At 39.9% G+C, this 19,118-nt stretch overlaps 1 protein-coding gene across 6 annotated transcripts in view; it reads left to right on the forward strand.

Annotated features, from left to right (window-relative positions):
• PIAS1 (protein inhibitor of activated STAT 1) overlaps positions 1–19,118 on the forward strand; it is a 60,356-nt gene that overhangs the window by 11,614 nt on the left and 29,624 nt on the right. For all 6 annotated transcript variants that reach the window (XR_003252632.1, XM_026060752.1, XM_026060753.1 and 3 more), the window contains exon 2: positions 14,171–14,615. Coding sequence is in view for 5 of the 6 variants with exons in the window: in XM_026060752.1 (XP_025916537.1) it covers positions 14,171–14,615 (445 nt within the window). In the remaining variant the exon portion in view is untranslated. The remainder of the gene's footprint in view (positions 1–14,170; positions 14,616–19,118) is intronic.

Below are 19,118 nucleotides of genomic sequence, written 5' to 3' on the forward strand. Positions count from 1 at the left end.
CTGCCCTCTGAGCGGGGTGGGAATCCAGAGGGGCTTACCATGGTGCAAGGAAACTAAGGGAGTGTTGGTGTGTGCAATGCTTACTGCAGAAACATTACACCCTTTCTGCTTTTTTTRCTTGGTCAACATTTCCGTAGAAAGTTATAACTTTTTTCTGTCAGAGTTTTCTTAGGCAACTCTTTCGATTTTCGTTGTTCTTGTGACTAAAGCCAAGTTAAATGCAGTATCTTTTTTGTGGTTTACTTGCAATGGTTTTAATGTATTTTGAATCATAGGTGTGGCTGCAATTTGGCCTATAAAATCTTGATTCCATCAAGTGGTTTGTTTCCATGCAGGGCAGGGGTTCTTGGGTGAATGGATTAATTGAATTCAGTCTTACTGGGATTATAAGATAAATGTAGGGCTTGAAGTATGGGGTGGCGGGGGAGGGGGACAGAGTGGCAGGCTGATGGGACTGGGAAATTAAATATGCCTCTTCCCACTGAGCAAGCTTCCTTAGTGTGTCTCGTTACGGTGTGCCAGCGTGACTTTGAAAGAACCGTTTCCTTAGGCCTTGTCTATGCTATCCATGGGCCAGGGAAATATTGCACAGGGAACGTATTATTAGCTTTCTAACACATGGTTGAATGTTTTGTCCTGGGATTAAGCGTTGCTAACTCATGGGTTCTTAAGCACTGAGCGCTTGTCTTTTGGGCCTGCAGGTAACACAAGGCAGTTAATTTTTCCGGTGTAGGCAACATTGGGAAGTGGGAGGACAGGCTGGCCTAAATTCTGAGGGAGTGAGGTAGGAGTGGGAGTTCAGGAACTGTTTTGTCCTGATTCTCGGCCTCGCATAATGGGTACCTTCTCTGTCTGCCTCTGCTGGCTGGTGTCATTTGAGACTGTTGTCTTTATCCTCCTTTGAATACTGAAGAAAAGCAGGAAGGTCAGCTTCCTCTCCTATTATTCCATCATCATCTTTTGTTTTTACATAGTGGGAAGCAGAAACCAATCATTGTGGGCGATATGAAAAACTTAGCTTCCTGCTTTCTCTTTCTTTGTCCCCATGCCTCTTTTTAATGTCTTTCCCAGGATATGCATTCAGCGTTTGGCGCTGATGCTGCCCACTGCTCTCTTTTCCAAGCTGCCCTGATACTTGGAATGAAATCAGTGTGATTCTTAACAATCTTGGTTCTAGTGTTGTGAATAGCAGCCAAAGAAGTCATCAATGTCTCATTAACTTGACTGACCTAGGATCCTGAATCCTTCTCAGTGGGAACTAGAGTGAGTAGCAGCACAGTAAGATTTTGAAACAGAAGACAGGCTTCTGACTGCAAGCATTTTCACCTGATTTTTGGACAAGAGACCTAAGAATGAGGATTTTGTACCCAGCTGCTGATTCTTCTTCTGTATTAATAAATGTATTTTGGTGCTTTAAAATCAGTCTGTCTAAATATCTGATATAAATGTGAATTCTATGTCATATTGTTGCATGTAATAAGTAATTGCATTTTTAATGTGTCTGTTCAGTTAGGAATAAATTAGGTTTTGGTGTACGTTAATCCRTATAAACAGAGGTCATACCTATAATTAGCGTTCCCCCCTGTGCTCTCTCTGACAGACAATAAGCTCTTCAGAGTCTGAAAAATCAACTTCTCTTGAATTATTAGAAGGCCACATGTGGTTCAAGCATAGCTTTCTTGCTAGTGCTTTGCTATTTATGTGGCTTCTCTGTATTTCAGATGCCTTGTTGAGAGATAAAATGAGTTAGGATAGATGAGAGAGAGAGTGATTTTACTAGGTGGCTTTCAGATCTAGTTGCATATGTAACCCTATGTGTTCCTGTGATATAGACATGGCTAGTCATATGGCACTGATGAACCATTCCCAGATTTATGCCCGCATCTCCACCTCTGCCCATGTTTCTGAGGTTTACAGTATGTATTTTGAATTTTTTTCTTTTTGGAATGTCCAAAGGATGAGATACATTCTACATCTTGCTCATAGTTCTTGATTCCCATCTTTGATTCCTCCTTCAGTTCTGAAATATACTCTGTTATCCAGCCTACTAGTTATCTGCAAATCCATTTATTTGACTATAGCTGCATGAAGAGCTGCCTGTAGTGATGCCTGAGGTTTTTATCCTGAACTGATGTATCAGCGACACAGTAAAACACATTAGAAATACAGGCTTTCCTCCAGGTCTTACTACTTTGTGTTTAGTAACTTTGGATTTCATAAGCAGTTATCTCCTAAGCTGCTGAAGTTGGTCGTGGGCTAGAAGACATGTAAACGTGGGAATGCTGTCTCTTGGCCTTGCTTTTAGGCTGGTGTTGGAGTCTGTTCATGTGCAGATGCTTCTATAAAATACAAAAGGATAATAATTCTCCCTTGACTAACTCGTATGGTTGAAAAAAGTTTCAGATGTGCAAGTTCTTTCTCTAAAGGTAATAAAAAGTATTACTGTCCTTAAGACCTTGTCTCTTACATCCTCAGGTTGTTATGGCCACTACGTTATTGGTAGATAAAACATGGAAAGCGGAGGAGTGGCTCCCAGATAACTGGTGATGCTTAAACAAGAAAATACTTAATCGTTAAAGAACAGAGAAAAGACTGTTAGGCCTGTTTTGGTCTCCAGCAAACATCCAGGTCTATTTTTTTTCTAGGAAGGGCTAGGGCTAACCAAGCAGAATGAAAAGAACTTGGACCATCTCCCCTGCTTCATTAAAAATGGCTTTGTTTCAGAAATTAGTAGAGGAAAGGCAAGAAAATGGGTGTCTCGCCTTGAAAGAAGAGGAAGACTTGAATGGAGAAAACATTTGCTGGTCTCCATACCATATGAGGACTTATGGGAAACTGTATTAAAGGAATGATTTTAGAGCTTTACTGGAAAATGCTTGAAATCATTCCTTCTTTCAAGAACAGAGGGGAACTTGATGCTAATCTGTGCTATGAGAAGGTTGATGTGTGAAACTTGAGGCTTCCCTCAATTTCATGCTGTTATTCAGTCTTCACAGAACTGGTGAGATGATATTTCATTTGTATGGTGCACCTTACCTGATACTCTGAGGGATGGTAATATAAAAGGAAAAATTATTGGTATTGTTCAAGCTTCTAATTCATCTTGATGGCTTACTGCTTTATGACTATTTAAAAAAAAAAAAGATGTACTTTGGCTTCCTTATGCACTTCTTATAAGAAAATTTGAGGATTGTAATGGAAACTTTTTAAAATAAAGAAGTTATGCAGTGACTAGCTTTTTAAAAAAGGCTATATGGATGTCAGTGTGATTGCTTGATGGAATATTTGTTTTCAGCTTATTGACACAGTGGGAACTTTTGGCTCCATCGTGTATTTCTGCCATGACAATTAAGGCTAATTGTTAATAGTAATAAATTATTAGTCTCAGTGGACAAGTGTTAGAAGGGAACAGGGTATTTGGCCAGTGTATTTCATAAGTATTTGTTGTCAGCAGATTTATTTCATTTGGGTTTCATTTCTGGCTTGGGAAAGGGAAATCTTTTCATGGTAAATTACTGAGCACTTCCCATGCCCATGTTTTGCCCAATCTCTTAATCTTTCTGTTCATCTCTCTCCCTTCCTTCTTTCCTCTTCCCCCTTTCCTTCCACCTCAGTTGTTGTTCTAGGTGTTTTTTTAAACCTTTGTTCCAGTCTTTTCTATGGTCATGTGGTTACAGATAAAAGCGGTACAAGATGTCCTCTGGCATCTTATGAGACGGTGCAGGGACAAGGTGATATGATAAGTGGTGCACTGTGCAAAGGCTTGGGCAGCTATGGCCTTGCCTGTGCAGGCAGTTATGGCTGTTACTCTCCTTAACCCCGTGCGTGGATGCTCCTTGCGCAGTGGAGCCTGCCATGGCAGAATCGCTCCTTTGCACTGTGTGCTGGAATGAACAGAGCCCGGGAATTCTTCTTTCAGAATGAAACTTTGTGGGAAGGGTTGCTTTAAAGTTTAGAGAGACTAGTTTTGTCACATTCTGCTTTGCTAAGTTTTTTTGTTGTTGTTTCGGGGTTAGTTTTTTGTTTGTTTGTTTTTTGCAAGAGAGTTGTGAACAGATATTTCACTTTTTCTTTTCTGGTTTTCCTGCTCTTGGGGCATTAACACAGCAATTGGTTACTTTTAAGAGAAAGGAGAATTAATTATACACTGGCTTAAACCTGCTGTTCCGTACTTTACAAATCAGTATTTGAATTTAATGTGAATGAATAGTTAATTAAAACTTTTTTAGATATTAGTAGCAGTCAATGATAACATGGTCTGTCTCCTGTATTGCTTCCTAGGAAAACAGGACAAGGAAAAAAAAGTCTGCATGTTACCTAAAAGTGCTGTGATTTTTTTGTATAATTTTGTGCCCTAAAGTGTTATCTCATTTAAAGCTAAGTAAATAGCAAAAGTTTGTTAATTTGCAAAGGGCAGATGTGTAAACTCTTCAGCACTTGATGATAACTTGTGGCATGCAGAGAATAGATCACTTTGCAGTTCTCTAATGTACAGAAGTAAAAAGGTGGGGAGGGGGTTGGGTTTTTGTGTTTGTTTTTTAAACCTTTGAGGAAAACGTGCATCATATTATGGCAATAATTTTTTTAAATCAAATGATGCTTAAGTTGGCTAACAAATACRAAGAAATAATATCTGTTAATATAGTAGAGATTTAACTTGCTGTTACAGGCAACCACCAAAACTGAGTATAGGAATAATCTTTAAATTGCTATATGTCTTGCGATTAAGACGTTCTTTAAGCTTCTCATGGAAACCTTCTCTTTATCCTTGTTGCGGTGTGGGCACATTCATTGAATTCCAGGTGCATTCTCCTCCAGCAGAAGTTCTGCTCCAGCTTTCCTTTAAATTTGACTTCTAAAAGCTACTTTGCTTCAAACAGATACTTTAGATATTTGGAGAGTAACCAGAGCTTAATTCTCTAGTATTCTGCTGAAAAATTATGGCTAAAAGAACTGTCTGTAAGTTTCAAATCAGTCAAAATGTTTATGTAAGCATTGTTTTTTGTGTTTTAATTGCACATGAGGCATATCCATTTTTTCTTTTCATAAAGCTTAAAATCACCTGGGGAGAAAAATGCATGTTTATGTCCTCCTGTATGGCTTCCCGAAGTTGAGATGTCTTGGTTTTAATTTTTTTTCTTCTTTATAGTAAGGGACAATCTTTCAAACTAATATAGTAACTTATACAGCATTCAGTATTTTGATTATATTGATGTAGACTTTTTATATTCTACATTAGAGAGATCGTAATAAGACATACTGTATTTAGTGAGTTCTTTGCACAGCTGTTTGTGGCTTGCTTAGGCTACGCTGAAGCCTATTGCGTAGGAATTAAGCTCTTCTGTCAGCTAGTTGAAAGGCTTAGTTAAGGATAAGAACATTCTTAATAAAAAGTAAATTTGTGTGACAATGACCCTCTCCCAAATAGCTGAAAATAATTGTCTTCATTACTAGCCTTACTAGTATAAGCTATTTGTCTTTACAGAGGCACATTGTTTTGTGTCCAGAGATTGTCTAAATTAGTATTTTTGCAATTACTTGTCATGAAAATTATGCTAGTGGATAGCTGTGTAAAAAATAATTCCCGTCTGTATAGCTAAATACACAAGGGGCAATTAAGTTTGAGTGCAGCTAAAAAAAATTTGAGTCTCCAAGAGCTGAAATAAAGATTGCTACTGTGTCAGCAACCTTATTTAATACCGAAAGAAATAATATAGTTCACCTAGTGAATAAAATCTCTGGAGAACGATGAAACTTTTGTTACGGATTGAGATAAAATGTGACTTACTTTAAATCAAGTACAACTTGGAACCGACTGAAGTCGCTGGCACGCTTCCTGCAGCAACCTGGCTGTAGCGGTTGTCACAAGTTCCTGCCCCGGCTCTCCATCCCACGCCTCCGCTCCCGGAGGGGGAAGGCAGGGCAGGTTGTGGTTTGGTACCTCAGCTGCTCTGGTTTGCAATCTGTGGAATTTGAAAAAACGAAACAAAACATCCCCCCTCACCACCCCCCAAAAAATATATATATCAGCGATGTAAGTGTTCAAGGGCTGAGCTGGCGTTTCTGGGATAGGGCAGTCCCAGGGTGCTGATTCTCTGTTACAGAGGCAATAACCTCCAGGAAAGGAGGTCTGGCGGTGGTAACTAAAAGCCTTAATCACGCGTGCTAATTTGCCAGGGTATATGTGTCAAAGCTATCAGTATCCACATTTATAATGCCATAGCACATACCACAGGCGTCTGTAAAAACCATAAAACAACTTTTAACACATGGAGACAATATTAAAAACTCTGAACTTGTAGTGCCTGCTGCTCAGGCAGTTCAGTGGGGGAAGATCTGCCTTACTGTTTTCTTCTGCAATATTGTTTCGCTCTTCAGTGACTTTTTTTTTTTTCCTCCTCCAGTGAATATTGAATTTTGACTTTCAACATTGTGGGTTTTCTTGTCTCCAGTAAGCAGCAGGCATCTCTAAAGAATTTAATAACATCCTTGATACTGGATTAGATGGAGGCCTCTGTGGACTGTGGGCTGGAGGGAAAAGCTGAGGTTTTTTAGCGTTCATGTATGAAGCAGTATTGCTCTGACCAAACTTACCAAATCTGAGAGCAATCAAGTTTTTTTCTGCAGCCAGCACAACAGATATAAGCAAGCAGTGTTTGCCGATAGCACGTAAGAAAAATGTCCTTGTTTGTACTGGCTGATCAGTGAAATTCAGTGAAGAGTTAACTGGTTATGATATGCAGGAAGTTATCTTGTGAGCTGTTATGCAGAAGGATGGCAGTAGCAAATTGTAGGACCTCTTGACCACATCCTTTTAGAATGAAATACTACAATTTTTAGGTGGTCTTTTCACTGACAGAGATTCCTATTAAGTAGCGTTAGAAGCTGCTTGAAACAGAGCTCCATAATTTGGGTAGATTGGTTCAAGGATCATAATGTTAAAAGATATGCGACTGTACCATTAGCACGGAAACATAACATTTGTGAACAYGATAAAGTAAATAACACCTGACTTCTTAAGCTTTGAAGTGTACTTTGTTTGCTAGCATGGGAAGAAGTATGTTAGCCGGTGAAAATGGTGAACATAGTGTTTGACCTTAAGAAGCCCATATATACAGAAGGTACTAACAATAGGTCAATGCAGGCTATTTTTGACATATACAGTATATGGAAATCATTTAGTTGATGATTTTTTTAATTGATTAATATCTATTTTTATTGCCAGCTAGATGAATGCATAGATTTGGTGATATGATTGTGAAGTGTTCTTTATGAGCACAAATATACTGTGTAAATACAGAGTTGCTTTGGTTAAGAAATATTCTATCTCCTTACGTTTGTAATAAAAGGCAAATAGTGTTTGTACCTGCTACTAGCTTGTACCTGTTTTTTTTARTGCCGCCCTGCCTGCCAAAACATTGTACATATCACAGTAGAAGAGATCTGAGTTTTTTATTGTGAAAACCAATAGCCTCCTTAAAGGTTATTGTATGTTGCATATTTATTACTATTCTTCTGTGCTTTTGCCTCCCTTCCATATTGAATTACTGTAACTTCAACCTTTTAGTGTTCTGGCTGCATTAGACAAATGCAGGAAGTTACAACCTGTCACAGAGGGACTTGAGCTTCCATGAATTGGTTGTTTTACTCCCTCGTGCACATTTTCAGTAGACTGATTTCAATTTTTATGGTTTAGCCTTGATAGCTTCCTTGTATAAGTCTTGCAGATAGAATTTAGGACTAGGGAAAGTGGCTTCATAAGAAAGGGGAATATTTTTACCTTCATGATCTCCTGTTTTCACAAATCTTAAGCGTGTCTAGGATTCCAACAGTTTAGTCTGTGTAACTCTGGAGAGGTGAACAGATTTTTCAGCTGCAGCTTGTGTATAGCTTTCTTCTCAAGAAGATTTATATCATGGTTTAAAGAGGCTGTTCATAGCATGCAAGAACTTTCAGTAAAACTCTTGTATTTTTGCAGCTGGATGGTGGAGGTATACTGAGATGAATTCAGGACCATTTCCATACTAATCTAATGCTTCCTTGTGGCTTTTATTAGAAACAAAGAACAATTCTGAAGATTTCTTTTTTTTTTCTTTTTTTTCTTTTTTAACCCTATTATAGAAGTGCATTGTGGGATTCCTGGATTAGTAATTTGTTGCTTGTTTTATAAGGGGACAGTTTCCATTTTCGTTTTCCTTGAAAACAGTTTTTGAACTTTGCCAGTGGTAGATGTGTCCAAGTGGTTAATGTAAGGAGCAGTTAGAGCCTGGTCCCTCTGGATGCCGGGGCCGAAGGTGCTGTGCAGAACGCCAGGACGGGGGCTCCTGGGTGAAGCGTGCGAAGCCGCACAGCAGTGCAGTCGGAAGGTACRGCTTTTCCTTACACTTTGCCTTTGGAAATTCCTTATTGCAGTCCTTGCTCTTTTCCTTAATAACGGCTCGTTATTTCAGAGACTATTAATAAACTGTTGCTAATCACTGGGTTTCTAGTAACAGAAGAAATTTACTGTTGGTGCCTTAAATTCCTGGTTTTAAACAGGTGACCCTCCATTTGATATCCCTATTTAGCATCTTCTTCTTTTCCTTTTTCCTCTCTTCTCCCACTTTCTAACTAGTGTTTGAGGTGGATTTTTTTCTTCTTCTCCCCCCCTCCCCCCTTCTGTGTTAATGGTTAGAGAATTATGGAGGACCTGCTGTATAGCTTTAGGCACAGTGTGGTGTGGTACCTAGCCAAATGCTTCTTGTTGTTCTGGCAAATGTTGTGAATGTGTTTTGGAGCTTATTCGCAGCTTCTAGTTACCATAAGCATCCGGAAATAACTTGTTAAATTCTCTAGATAGATTCTTTGGCTGATTACCGGAGATGTAGAAATACCCTTTCTAGAAAGCATTCATCTACCTTTTGGGACTATTAATGTTGCCACTGATGCTTTGAAGTCAGTATCTTGTGATGCTGGTGTTTGTGACCAATTTTGCAGTATTATCCATCATGCTGCCCTATGGACACTGCCTCAATTTGTTTAAAAAAAAAAAAAAAATTACTGACTGTTGTCTGATTTTTTTACCTCCCAGGTAAAGCTACTGTCCCTCCCTTCAAAAAAAGAAGAAAGTGAAGGCTCGCCATTTTTGGTTCTGGATCTCGGCAGATAACCTGTATTTGATCCTTTTTGAGGCAATGGGACTTGCAGCTTGTCCTCCTACACTTCAAGCCAGTTTTTTAGCCGTCCCCTATTTTCCAGTCTAGAAATAGTGTTCTCTGCCTGAATCTAGCTGTTTTAGCTATATTTTTCTGAATCATGCCAGTTAGACCAGCTACACAGGATTATCAATAGAGTTTCTTATCTATAAGGACTAACACTTAGATTTTATTTATTTTTAAACTTAACTACCAGCCTTCACAGATCAGTGGGAAAAGGTCCAGTTCATGAGTGCAGTCCTCTTTGGTGTCACCTATTAGCCTGTGCTAATGGCTGAATTTCCTTAGCCGGGAAGCTGCCTGGGCCTGGGCATCTTGCCTCTGTTGGTGGAATGTCTTGGCTTGTGTGGAAAATAATTCTTTAAAAGTAGGTGTGGGCTATTTTCTGTGCAGAGGGAATCAAAGTAAATGACTGTTAACATTGACTGCTGTGTGACATTTTTTTTCTCTCGCATGTCAGGTTCCTGGTAAAGTGGTTACTCTGAATGCCTAAGTAGCCTTTACAGAGCAAAATAATTCTGTTGTGTGGCATGGACGCAGCTCTCCAACCTGACAGGCTTGTTTATTGAGAGACCTTGGTGTGCCAAGAGCTGTGAAATGGGCACTGATGTTGCATGATGCTTTCTGTTTCGTGGTCCTGTTGCGGAAGTCRTAGACAAACCTCTTGTTCTTCCTCATCTCAAGTGTAACTAGATACTATTTTTTGTTTTGGGGGCTGACACAATTTTTATATCTGATATTTAGGTAAAACATCATTTTTACTTAAAGAAAAAGCCATTTTATTGAAAGACCTGTAGGTAGAACATCTTTTCCTATTGATAGTCACAGGAAAAAAGTAGGTGGGTGATGCCTTAACCAAGAGGGCCCTCTTGGATATGGCTCCTAGATGCTTTTACAGCTTTAAGCTTTTTTTCTCCTTATTGGTTATCTGAAGTAGGTGGACAAAGGAAGTATCTGTGTTTCCAGCTGGCTTGTCTGGAGTTGTTTCCCCAATGAAAAAATGGGGATGCGCCTGCTCACGTGGCTGCGGCACGAGCTGGACCGCATGGTTGGGCTGACGCAACGCGGCAGGGCGGGAAGTGACGCAGGTTTGGGTTGTGTGAAGATTAACGTGGCCTCTTGGAAGGCCTCGGTGGCCCTCCTGCCTGCTGGGCGCAATTAGGTGACCTGTCATCAGGCAGCAAAGTGGGCCGTGGGCTTAGCGAAGGGTGAGCTGTGGTCACGAGCCCTGGGTGAGGGGCGGGGGTTGGCGGGGAGGCGTGTGTAATGAGACACACAGTCCTCAGGAGCAGCGTAACTTTTGTCGAGAAACACGTGTTTGCGTCGTGTTGTCGAGCAGGAAATGTCGGATGTGTGTTTATAGATTAAAGATACCTTCTCAACTCTGTGATGGTGTTTACAGTGAGTGAAAAGAAATCCTCTAGTAAACTATGAAAAGTCAAGTTTCTGTAAAGCTTGTTTTTACTCTTTGAGCAGTTTTTCTACTGTTCTTGCCCTCTCTTTGATTTTTTTAGATGTTACCTACATGGCATGACATACCAAAATGCAAATCATCCTCCAAACAAAGATACTGGCATTTGTTGCTTCTGAAAGAGCCTTGCAATCACAGCCTGTTTCTCACACCAAAATTATTTGACTGACAAGTAGTTTAACCTTTTCTTAGCTAGATAACTTCAATATCTTGAACGCTGCAGTGATGTTTGCAGGGGCATATGTTTCCTGGTCCTTGAAAGCATAACTAAACACCTAGTAACCTGTAAGTGCAGCTTGCAAACTGTCCTTTAGTCTGTCCTTGGTATCTGTATATAATTTGAACTAACCTTAATTTTTTATTTCCTTTTGCATTAAAAAAAGAGCAAACATATTTTGCCTGTTCTGATAAACAGCCGGCGGTCGGGGTGGTTCTTTGCTGAGGACCATTACGGCTGTTTTGCTGTCGCTCAGAGACTGACTCTCAGCGGTGGCTTTTGTAGCTTGCTGTAGGTGCAGTCGCACTGATGTCAGTGATGATCTTACTGCTCCGGCCAGCAGGAAGAAAAGCAGCCAGCTTTCCTCGTGCAAAGTGCTTCTTGTGTCTTTGCCTTCAGCTTTGCTGGTGTAGCTAAGCCAGGAGAGCRTTTGAACTGTGATGAGGTGAGGTGTGATTGAAAAGAATTTAAGAATTTTTTTCCCCCTTTTTACTTTGTGTGTTTAACAGCACTGGCTTTCTTTCCCTGCTGCAATTACGTGGCCTGTTCTAAGATTAGGATTCCAGTGTAGCGTGGGCCAAGGGCTCTTGCATGGACAGTGCTTGTGCTGGCAGTTGCCCTGCTGCGGGTATAGCTGTGTTGTGTCCTCAAATAAAACACAACTATGTTGGAGGAGGGGAGAAGAATTTTCATGTTCAGATTGCAGCGACGCGAGAGACTTTTGCCAGCATGGCTGTCTGTCAGGATCTTACTTCCCTGCGCCGCTGACTGACGTGCCGTACTGGCAAAACCCTATAGGGGTGTGTGTGTGTGTGTGTGTGTGTGCGCGCGCGCACATGTGGTGGGGGGGGTTAAGGCATTGCCTGTTTTCACGTGTTTAAGAAAGGTTTGTCAGTAAAATATGAGACTGTAATAAAACAGCAGAACTTTATAGCGTTTTTTTTCAGGACTGCATTTTTAATTGATGTATCAGTGCCCGTAATGTTGCAAATAAAATTTTTCTTGTTCTTCCTTTTAAGGAATTTTTCAGAGTGGGGGAAAAATCTGAGGAATTTTATTTTGGTTCCCAAGTCTGGCTACACAATGGACCCAGTTTTCTGTATACTTATTTCTAGCTTGCCTGTAACTTCAGAATGGAAAACATCCAACCTATAGCAGGAGTTTCCCAGTTAGCTCATTTATTTCTCGCTCATTTGTGTTTTCGGGAAGCTGGGCCTATACGAGCACAGGGAAGCTCTGAGACTTTGGCTGTTGAGGAAGAGACTTTTAATGGGGATGGGAGCAGACATTAAGCCCTTCAGCTGTAACTACGCGTTCTGTTGAAGAAATGTTTGTAAAGCATTATAAACAGTGCTGTTCCATGTTTCAAATCTATTTGTTTCACTTTCCTTTTCAGCTGTCAACACTTCAGAAAGTAACTGAAACTCCTTACTTATTCTTTTAAGATATCTCCTTGCCTTATGAAATACCTCATCTGTTCTAGTTAGTAGGTCCGTGACAATCCTGTAGCTGAAAGTGTGAAGTAGGCTCGCAGGGTACTCGGAGAAAAAATGTCAGCAAAATTGTGTTATATCTGAAGTGTTTGTGGTATTCTGCAACAACATGTATCTAAAATTTGCCGCAAGGTTATTCAGTTCTATTCATGTGGCTCATTCAACAGAGCAGAAATTTTGTGGCAAATTTGGTTAAAATGATCTGGGTGCATCCTTCATTAAATACACGAATCATATAGTTTGAGGGTTTCTTTAATAACTTGATCTATTTCAGTGTAGGGAAGTGCCTTTTGCGGATACCCCTTTGTACAAGATCTCCTGCAGGTGCTGAAGGTTTGAGGAATCAATAGGAGCTTATGCTTGTTTTTGCTAACGCAGGGGTAGTATACTTTCCAATATTACCACTGTAGGTTTTAGAATTAATGGTAAAATAAATTGGATAATATATGTGTATGAATATCTCAAACAGTTTGGAGAACTGGAGAGCATCTGCACTCTTTTTAAAAGATTATTTCTGCAAATGCAAGTGCTGGTTTGGTTATTCAACAAACAGAAAACAGTAATCTTTAGACTGCTTTCAGTAGTTGGGAAGTCGCAGAACCTCGATAGGCCTAATTAGTAATGTTTGTCCCAAATATACACTGCAAATATTATGTTGAATTTGTTTTGGAATTGACTACAGAATATTCAGGATTTTTAAATGGTTTCATACAGAAGTCCCAGATAGCCAGTTGTGGTGGGTAGGAGGCATGTTATTTTTCTGTGACTCCTTGGGAATCCAAAATTCTACAGAAGGATCACTTCAGCTGATATCCCAGGCCTTGTTAAGCCAAAAAAGTCGCTGTCAAGCACTGCAAGAAGTTTTAAAAAAGACACTAGGTTTGTAGGCTGTGACCAGCGGGGAAGTACTTAGTGCACACAGACGATTGCTGGTTTCTCTGCTTTGCGTAGTTTTTTTCTCAGTTCCTCAAGAAGTGAAACAGTCTAGATGTCTTGGAGTTTGATTCATTAGGCTGTACTGGGAGACAGTAAGAGACTGTGTAAAACACATGGTAATTAATGGAAGGCAAAGCCCAGCTCCCCCATCCGCAACAGAACAAGCAGCTGAGAAGTGAGAGGAGAAGGAGGATAAGTAAGGAAATTGCTTAATTTTGTGTTGGAGATCGAATCTGAAGTTTCCTTTAACCCAGTAATGATCATATGGGGTTGCAAAAAAAATCAAATTATAATTTTTCTAAGTGTTTTTAACATCAGTCATTTCTCTGCCTTCCTTTGAACCTGTGCAGATTAGTTACACTGCATGGCAAAGAGTGAGAGACAGACTTGAAAGTGAAGTAGGGTGCCAGCGTGAAGGGCTGCCACGGCTTTTAAGCGCAAGTACTGGAGACTTGGATATTGTCAATGTGTAACTTTTTATTCCTCTAGCTGGAAGTCAAAAAACTTGTTAACTTTGTAGATGTTAGTAGAGCAGTGATTAGAACATTGTTGCATTAAAAGCATTATGTCTTGTACTGGCAACTTGTCCTCATCTCAAATTTTTACCCCAGTATTGCTGTCCTCAATTACCTATTGCAAAAGAAATTCCTTTAAAAAACTGCTGATTAGACTTTCTAAGTCAATATATCTATCTATGAACAAGTCCTGTTTTGTGTTATATTTCAGATAATTAGTGGGAGAAGAGCAGTAATGGTATGCCTTTAAAAATTGTATGCTTACCAGGATTAAGCTACATTCTGATGTTAGTGTTTAAGATGATGTAACTTGAATACTAATTTTTTGTTTTGTTTCTTTTAAGCAAATGGTTATGAGCCTTAGAGTTTCTGAACTGCAAGTACTTCTGGGTTACGCGGGGAGGAACAAGCACGGACGAAAACACGAACTTCTCACAAAAGCACTGCATTTGTTAAAGGCTGGCTGCAGTCCCGCTGTACAAATGAAAATCAAAGAACTCTATAGGCGAAGGTTCCCTCAGAAAATCATGACACCTGCAGACTTATCTATCCCCAGCGTACACTCAAGTTCCATGCCAGCAACTTTGTCTCCGTCTACCATTCCACAGCTCAGCTACGATGGCCACCCCGCAACATCACCGTTGCTTCCCGTTTCACTTCTGGGACCTAAACATGAACTGGAACTCCCCCACCTTACATCTGCGCTCCACCCTGTCCATCCCGACATAAAACTTCAGAAATTACCTTTTTATGACTTGTTGGATGAGCTGATAAAACCTACCAGTCTAGGTAAGGCTGCAAACGTAATAACAGTATCTGAAAACTTTTTAGGAGTAATGGATAAATTCAGCTGCTAGTGTATTATCTAGTTAAATATTGCGTCACACCAGTGTTTAGAGAATTGCTATTTTTGGTAACTTTTGGAACAGATTGTTCTATAACACATGGAGAGACATCTTACGTAACGCTCATTAGTTGCTCTAGCTGAGCTACTAAGTATGGTTCAAAGTTCCATTGTATTTGAGGGGTGAGTTTGACAAGAAACAAACTAAACCGTAGAAAAAGAGACTTTAAAGAAAATACGAACTATTGAAAGCAGGCAGTTTAAACCACAGCATTTAATAATTAAAACAAAACAAAATCTGAATCCATCAAACCCAAGAAATCTTCTTGTCTGTGCTGTGAAAGAATGTCAGACTAGATACTTGCTGTGATCCCTTATGGCCCTAACATCTGAGTTTAGGAACACTTGTGGTTCTTTTGCTGTTTTGACTATTTTTTTTTCCTTTTTAAACTGTCTTCTGTATTAATGTATAAAACACTTGTGTAGCTGCTGAGAATATTCTGATGYTTACTGAGCGTTATATAATAATGTGTGATTTTTCTGGCTCTGACTCCACATAGCACTTAAGAGCGTGGTTAACTTTTAATACTCTTAAATACCCCTTAAATACAATAGTGCTGTTGATTTCTGGAGGGACTGCCTGCGTGTTGGAACGTTCTGCTGTTTTGAAACCCTGGAAAAGAATCTCTCTGAGAATAGCTAGTAGGAGGAAGGTATTTTTAAGGGCAGCTATGGGGGGGATGGTGGGTGAATGAGGCGACCGTGCTTTGTGAAAGAGAACCCTTGTAAACAGAAATGAACAAGTAATTTCCATTAATAGACTGAACTGCTGYGGGGTGAAGGAGGCCTGATATGAGTGGTGGTCTGCAGACTGCTGAAGTGTGATCCCCTGCGCAGTTGTTTGCCTATTTTTTGTTTTAGCTTGTTACGATTGAGATGTTGAGAGAAAAAGAGGTAGCAGTTGATAATCTCTGGAATAAACTAAACTCATTTATGGCTCAGATATTCTTTTAAGAGGTGTACTATGTGTATTTAGCTTTAGTCTAAAATCTAATTGATTAATAAGCTTTCCAGGCAGTGCTGGTGGTGCAGGATAATTAGGTACTCAGAATGTGTCTCATCACTTTTATAATATAAATACTTTAAAAAATAATGGTATAATTTCAGTAAGACATTCCAGTGCAGGAATTATGGTATGCATTTATTCCTAGATGTGGTAAGAACACTTTGCTGTCAGCTTCATGCCTGACAAGCCAGTCCTAAATTAAGAGATCATAATTCATGCTCTGTCATGTCTTATTGCTTAAGGAGTTTATATACAATAGGATATTTTTCCCCTTTGTGGACTTTCAGAACGTCAGGGTAAGAAAATGGAAACAGCTGAAATTCTAGCCAGGTACCTTTTAAGCACTGTTTGTCCTTTAAGTTAATAATTTAGGGATATGTTTTGGGTTTTTGATTTGCATGTGTGTCCTGTGCTGTCTTTTTGCCTTGCTTATCTGAAGCAGTACTGTTGAAAAACTATTTTTCCTGTGCTTGCTGGGGAAGAGAGAGCTTCAGAGTCCATGCATGTGAGAAACAATTGTATTGGTTTCTTTTTGTAGTGGTAAGTAATGTTGCTACAGATTATAAAATTGCTAACTACAAATGTCATGGGGATATTTTTAAGTRATTAATGTATATGCTAATGAAAAAAACCACCATTGGATTAATAACCAGCGATATGCAGCTTTATACACTTTCAAAGCAACCTAAAGAAATTTTGCATAGAGCTCAGCAGTTTTAAATGTAGATAATGTGGACTTGTTTCTCTAATTACAGAATACAAAAAAAGCTTTGCTTAAATTTCTCCATTTATGCAGTTACTGATACTCTAACTAAAAACAGTGTTGAAAGTTTTGCTGAATATTTGCCTCGAATGGTTTGGACATCCTCCTCACTGCTTCAAACAATGTGGGTTTGGCATTTAAATGTCGAACTTCTAAGTTCTCTGGCTTTGTTTTCAAATGGTTGATGCACAGTACAAACACTCCAAACTTCTCCTTGGCATCTGGCCAGCGCTTCAGGGTCTCCTGCTTTTTTTTCTCCCCAGATTCCTCACAGGGGGATATGAAACTTTGRTTTCACTCTCTTTCCCTCCACCACAAGAACAGATTGATGACCTCATCTGGGGTTTTGAATGATTATCTGCCTGCTTAAAGTGGAACCTGTTGATAGTCTCTGGAACTGGTAAAAGGAGTGTGTGTGYGAGAGGGAACGAGAGCGAACTCCATTGGGTTCTTCTGATGTGACAGTCATTACAGAGAAGTTAGAAAAAGCACACGTCTGGGCGTGACTCTCCCTGATCTTTCCCTAGTCAAGGTGAAGTTGTTCGGAGGCTTGYGTGAAGTAGCCTCCTGCACCTTCAAGAGATGATTATTAATTTGAAAAGCAATAATTTGAAAAAGCCTGGGGGAAGGGAGTTGCACAGCAGGGCACTTGATCATGCATKCTGTACCCAAATAGTTTACGTAGGTAGATAATACACAAGCTAATGTGAATAGCAGCTAAGGAAATCAAATTTGCTACCTATTATTTTTAGTGTGAAGAACAAAAGGAGGAAATGGATRTTACCTTCTTGCACTTGTTTCCTCAAAATGGAGCTCTGAACAGTGATAAAATACACATGCTGGCTGTTAGCTGGGCAGGATTCATGGCAAAGGGGAAACGCAGTGCTTTGTCCATCCATACCCTTCTTGCCAACAGCTAYTGAGGATCTTTAGTGTGGCTGACTGGAAAATGTGTGACAAGCTAAGGTTAGGARGCTATTGGCTAACTTTTTTGTACTTTCCCTGGCTTATAGCAGCCTGTAAAACTCACAGCAGTGAGTAGGATGCTTGCAGGGGCAGCAGAGTTGCCTAGGTGGTTGAACTTGTAAACTCAGTCTATGCTACTTAAACCTGCCCTTCCTTGAAGAAGGGCAAACAGCAGCCAGGCACCGCTGACTGTGGGCCTCTGCTGCRGGTTCCCTCCCTTGGCCTTCGGAGCATTCCCGCTACACCGCTCCCGCTTAGCGCTTTGAGCCCTGGGGCTAATGCAGACCCTTAYGGTTATGTTGGCTGTGCTGCTGAGGGATGGCAACGTTTTCTTTGGTCCTAAGAGGATGATCAGTGGGCTGCTGCTGCTTCTGAGAAGAAGAGAAATCTGTCCATGTTCAGGGGAGCTGTGAAACTTGATCCATATTTTATTAGCTTTCTGCGTTGCAAAGTTGAGAAAGCATCGATATTGGATGCTCTTGTATATGAGTCAGTTAGGAATGCGCTGTATTTGTTCTCAGTGTTGGTTGGTATGTTGGTGGATAAATCTGTATACTGAGCTCTGGCAGTGTGATGGAGAACTGAGGGCTCTGTCCCATGGGGTGCAATGACTTGAAATGTGTGTGTGTGTGTATATATAAAATATATATATTTTTTATTTTATTCTTTTTCTTTGGAGGAAAAGGTATCTAATTTGGCCTTAATGGCAAAAGTTAACAGTATGTGAAGCTGCCTTACTAATGCGACTTCTTTGTTTTTTGKTTTTTTTTTAATAGAAACTCCTTTAAATAGGAGAATTATTGTTTGCTAGCTTCTCAAACAAAGCTGCAGCTTTTGCTTAATGTTTCCCCATTTTCAGTCTTCAGCATATGGACACTGCTAACTGGCTGTTAAACTTGGGGCCAATTTTCTAAAAGTTCTAACACAGAGATCAGATCTCTTTTGTGTGGYGAAATGTGTAACTATGAGATGATTAACTGAATTCCAGAATTCTGCCAGCTTATTAAGGAAGARACGTTAGATACTCAAACAACATCTTTAAAATACTTCTTGTTATACAGCATATGTCATTTGTAATTGCTTTAGCTATGTAGTCRTTACAAAAATCATTGTAACTAGGTTATGGGTCTTTGCTTACCTGTTAGTAACTGGAAATTAAACTTTCCTTTTCAATTTAAAAGGTTAAAGAGGCCAKGGGCTATGCTACTCTCTTAAAATTGCCTAAACGGAGTAGGGGTATTCATCCTGCAATTTGCTGTGCTTCAGTCGTTAAGAGATGTTTAATGCATCATTGGAACTTAGATCTGAGCTGTGGAAATCAGGATTTTTACCTACATGTTGCAGCCTTCTGGAAGGAGGAGAGAAAAGTCAGGCTTTCTAGGAAGTCTGGATACCACTTATGCAAAAAAACATTGCATCTTGCCTGCCAGACTCTAGGTCCTTCTCCATCAGGTGAAAGGAAATTACGATGGTTCTGCTGAGGCTTGTCTTGATCTACTTAAATCTTAGTTTAATTTCCTAATCTGTGGGCTCTCATAACGGCRTTTCTCCAGTAATGCGGAATTTCACCGCTGGGGCCTGTCCTGAAGAAAGTGGTTGAGAGAATTATGCTCTTACTAATCAGCATTCACGCTTCTGATTTACACTTACCTT

This window comes from Apteryx rowi, unplaced genomic scaffold (assembly GCF_003343035.1).
Source record: "Apteryx rowi isolate R43461 unplaced genomic scaffold, aptRow1 scaffold_170, whole genome shotgun sequence".
In the NCBI taxonomy this organism is placed as follows: domain Eukaryota; kingdom Metazoa; phylum Chordata; class Aves; order Apterygiformes; family Apterygidae; genus Apteryx; species Apteryx rowi.